General features: G+C 37.6%; 1 protein-coding gene across 3 annotated transcripts in view; it reads right to left on the bottom strand.

The window, feature by feature from the left end:
* The window catches only part of GRM7 (glutamate metabotropic receptor 7), a 1,182,365-nt gene that overhangs the window by 386,956 nt on the left and 792,755 nt on the right, over nucleotides 1–2,654 (bottom strand). For all 3 annotated transcript variants that reach the window (XM_004714110.2, XM_004714111.3, XM_045285644.1), the window contains exon 7: nucleotides 1,312–1,451. In XM_004714110.2, coding sequence (XP_004714167.1) covers nucleotides 1,312–1,451 — 140 coding nt within the window. The remainder of the gene's footprint in view (nucleotides 1–1,311; nucleotides 1,452–2,654) is intronic.

Here is a 2,654-nt window from a genome sequence, read left to right as displayed (position 1 = left end):
TAGACTAATGAAGGTCAATGGCATAATTTCCAGAATTGGGAGAGACATTGGAAGTATTCTCAGGGATAGGGCACTACATGGATATTAGAATAGCTCGTTTGCTTTTGTTACATATATGAATCCGGGATGATGTTAGGTATATTTAATCTAACAACACTTCCAAATGTAGAACATTACTGAATTATTGGAAATATATGATTGAATTTCAACAAGACACATTAAGAAAGTAAGAAAAAAATGGTGAGGTGGGGACTCTGATAGCTGTCAGATAAGAGCTAGGCAACCATGTTTCACATAGATCATAAACATCTACAGATTATACAAATAACTAATCAGAGAAGATCATTTCATCACTGTAGAAGAAAAAGACAAATAGCAAGCCACTTCTGAAGTAAATGTCGGGTCTGAAACTAAATAGCAAGTAAAAGACTCTGAAACCTCAAAAACAAACAAGCCTCCACTTCCACTGTTCCAGGCAGGGCCTATGTTACTAGGCAAGTGACAACTTTAGCCATATATTTAACACATTGCCAGTACAAAAATCAAGACCAGAACCCCCCTTTTCTAATACTACCATATCCTCACAGTTCTTTGCTTCTTACATCTCCCCAGTTACCAATGGAATCCCAGTCTATAATAATTCCCAATTCATTTTTTCTGAAAGACCCTGCAGTACTGTGAGCAGGCACATTTTTTCAGGCTGCAAATTATACAAAGCTGACTTCATTTGACTGCAAATTAGTGCTTGGTGGATTTTTAACTTACCCTCACCAAGAAACTTGGTTATTTACTCAAAGTCACATTTTGGTGAATGACGTTATGGAAAGGGCTAGTACTATAATTAGGTAATCACAGCAAAAGTCAAGATAACTCATTAAAATACAGTTAAAATTAAGAAAATTAAAAAACACATCCACAAAAGAGGAATGGATGAAAACAAGGAAATAATGAAATAACGTTAGGTTAAGAAAAGGATTATGTGAAAATACTATCTGGTAATTTCTTTTAACCTAAACCTCAAGTTTTTAATCCAATGAGTGGTGCTAGGATTAAATGAGACAATCCATATAAAGTGCTGAATATAATGTCCAGCACAAACTTAATGTACATCTGTATCATTATCCTTATCATCATCAACACTAACATTACCATTATCACCATCTTATAGTTAAATAAACACCTGTGATTGCACTTGTAAGGAGCGTCATTTTCATTTGTGTGTGCACACCACATTCAAGGGACATTTACCAACTGAAAATTAAGTTTATTCATTTTTCACATAAGGGACTATGAAAAACAAATAGAACTCACATTGAGCTGAAGTTCGTCTGTCCACTGTCCAACCAAGCGGTATCCAGGATTGGTTGTGTTTGTTGTCTGGTACTGGAAGATGTCATAGCGTCCAGGTGCATCCCCATTCTTGTTAAACAGGACTGGGGTACCAGCACTACCTGAGAGAGAGACATGAAGGAGAGGAATATTGGAGTGAAAAAAGATCATCACAGATGATAGTCTAAAAGACCAGCTCACAAATATCCCTAGTGTTTAATGGATCCTCTAAATATAGCCACTGAAACTCATAAGTTGCTATGGATGTTAATTAAAGGAGGTGGGGAAATAAATCAACTCCTTTTCAAATACGTTTCTTTCTCAATGTTGTTGCTCACTGTCACCAAGTCCATTCTAAGGCATAACAACCCAGCTTACAAAAGTGTGGAATACTGCCCCATCCTGTGCCATCCTCACAATTGTTAGGTTTCTGCCCATTTTGGCAAACATGATGTCAATGCATCTCTTCCCAGGTCTTCCACTTTCCTTGACGCTCTACTTAACCAGGATAATGCCCTGCTCCAGTGGATTGGTCCCTCATGATAACACGTACAGTACAAAGTATGTTCGACTATGTTTCCCCATACTTACTTTTAAAAGAACTTTGACTTACTTCTTTCAATAAAGATTTCTGACACTCCATGATATAGTCAATATTCTTCTCCAACACCGTAATTCAAAAGCATTAATTAATTATTCTTCCTTATTCATTGTCCAGGTGTCTACAATATATCTTACTATTTTATTCTAATACTTCCCCACCTCTGGGATTGGGTGCCCAATTTTGCAAAATCCAACAATAAAGACCTCTCTCTTGTTAAAGTAAGTACAAGTTGGATTTCTTGAGCATTCGTCGGTTAAAATCCTATGATAACTGACCCCACTGCACTGAGGCAAAACACTAAGGGCATGCAACAGAACAGCAAGGGGAGCAGAGCGAGGAAGTCCCAAGGGAGTACCAAAAATAGACTTTGGAGGGTGTGGCGTTCCATCAGACTCAACCATAAAGCACTCCTAAAGGTCAACAAACAGACATTGAACTATTTACAGGGTTTTATTTTTTATTTGGCATTTTTGTTGTTGTTTTGCTCTGTCTTGTTTTTGTGTATATTATTATCTCTACAGGTCTATCTAGATAGGATAGGCTGGATAAACAATCTGGAGGAAAAAACAATGGGACATGAGAGAGGGGAGAGGTAGCAGAAAGGAAGTGGTGTTAACAAACCCAGGAACAAGGGAACAACAAGTGATCCAAAATCAGTGGCGAGGAGGGTGTAAGAGTCCTGGTAGGGTTTAATCAAGGGCATTGTAACCGAGAGGAATTA

Source organism: Echinops telfairi, unplaced genomic scaffold (genome assembly GCF_000313985.2).
Source record: "Echinops telfairi isolate 266 unplaced genomic scaffold, ASM31398v2 ScPeMD7_7474;HRSCAF=8512, whole genome shotgun sequence".
In the NCBI taxonomy this organism is placed as follows: domain Eukaryota; kingdom Metazoa; phylum Chordata; class Mammalia; order Afrosoricida; family Tenrecidae; genus Echinops; species Echinops telfairi.
The sequence above is the reverse complement of the archived record's forward strand: the minus strand, read 5'-3'. Positions and strand labels throughout refer to the sequence as shown.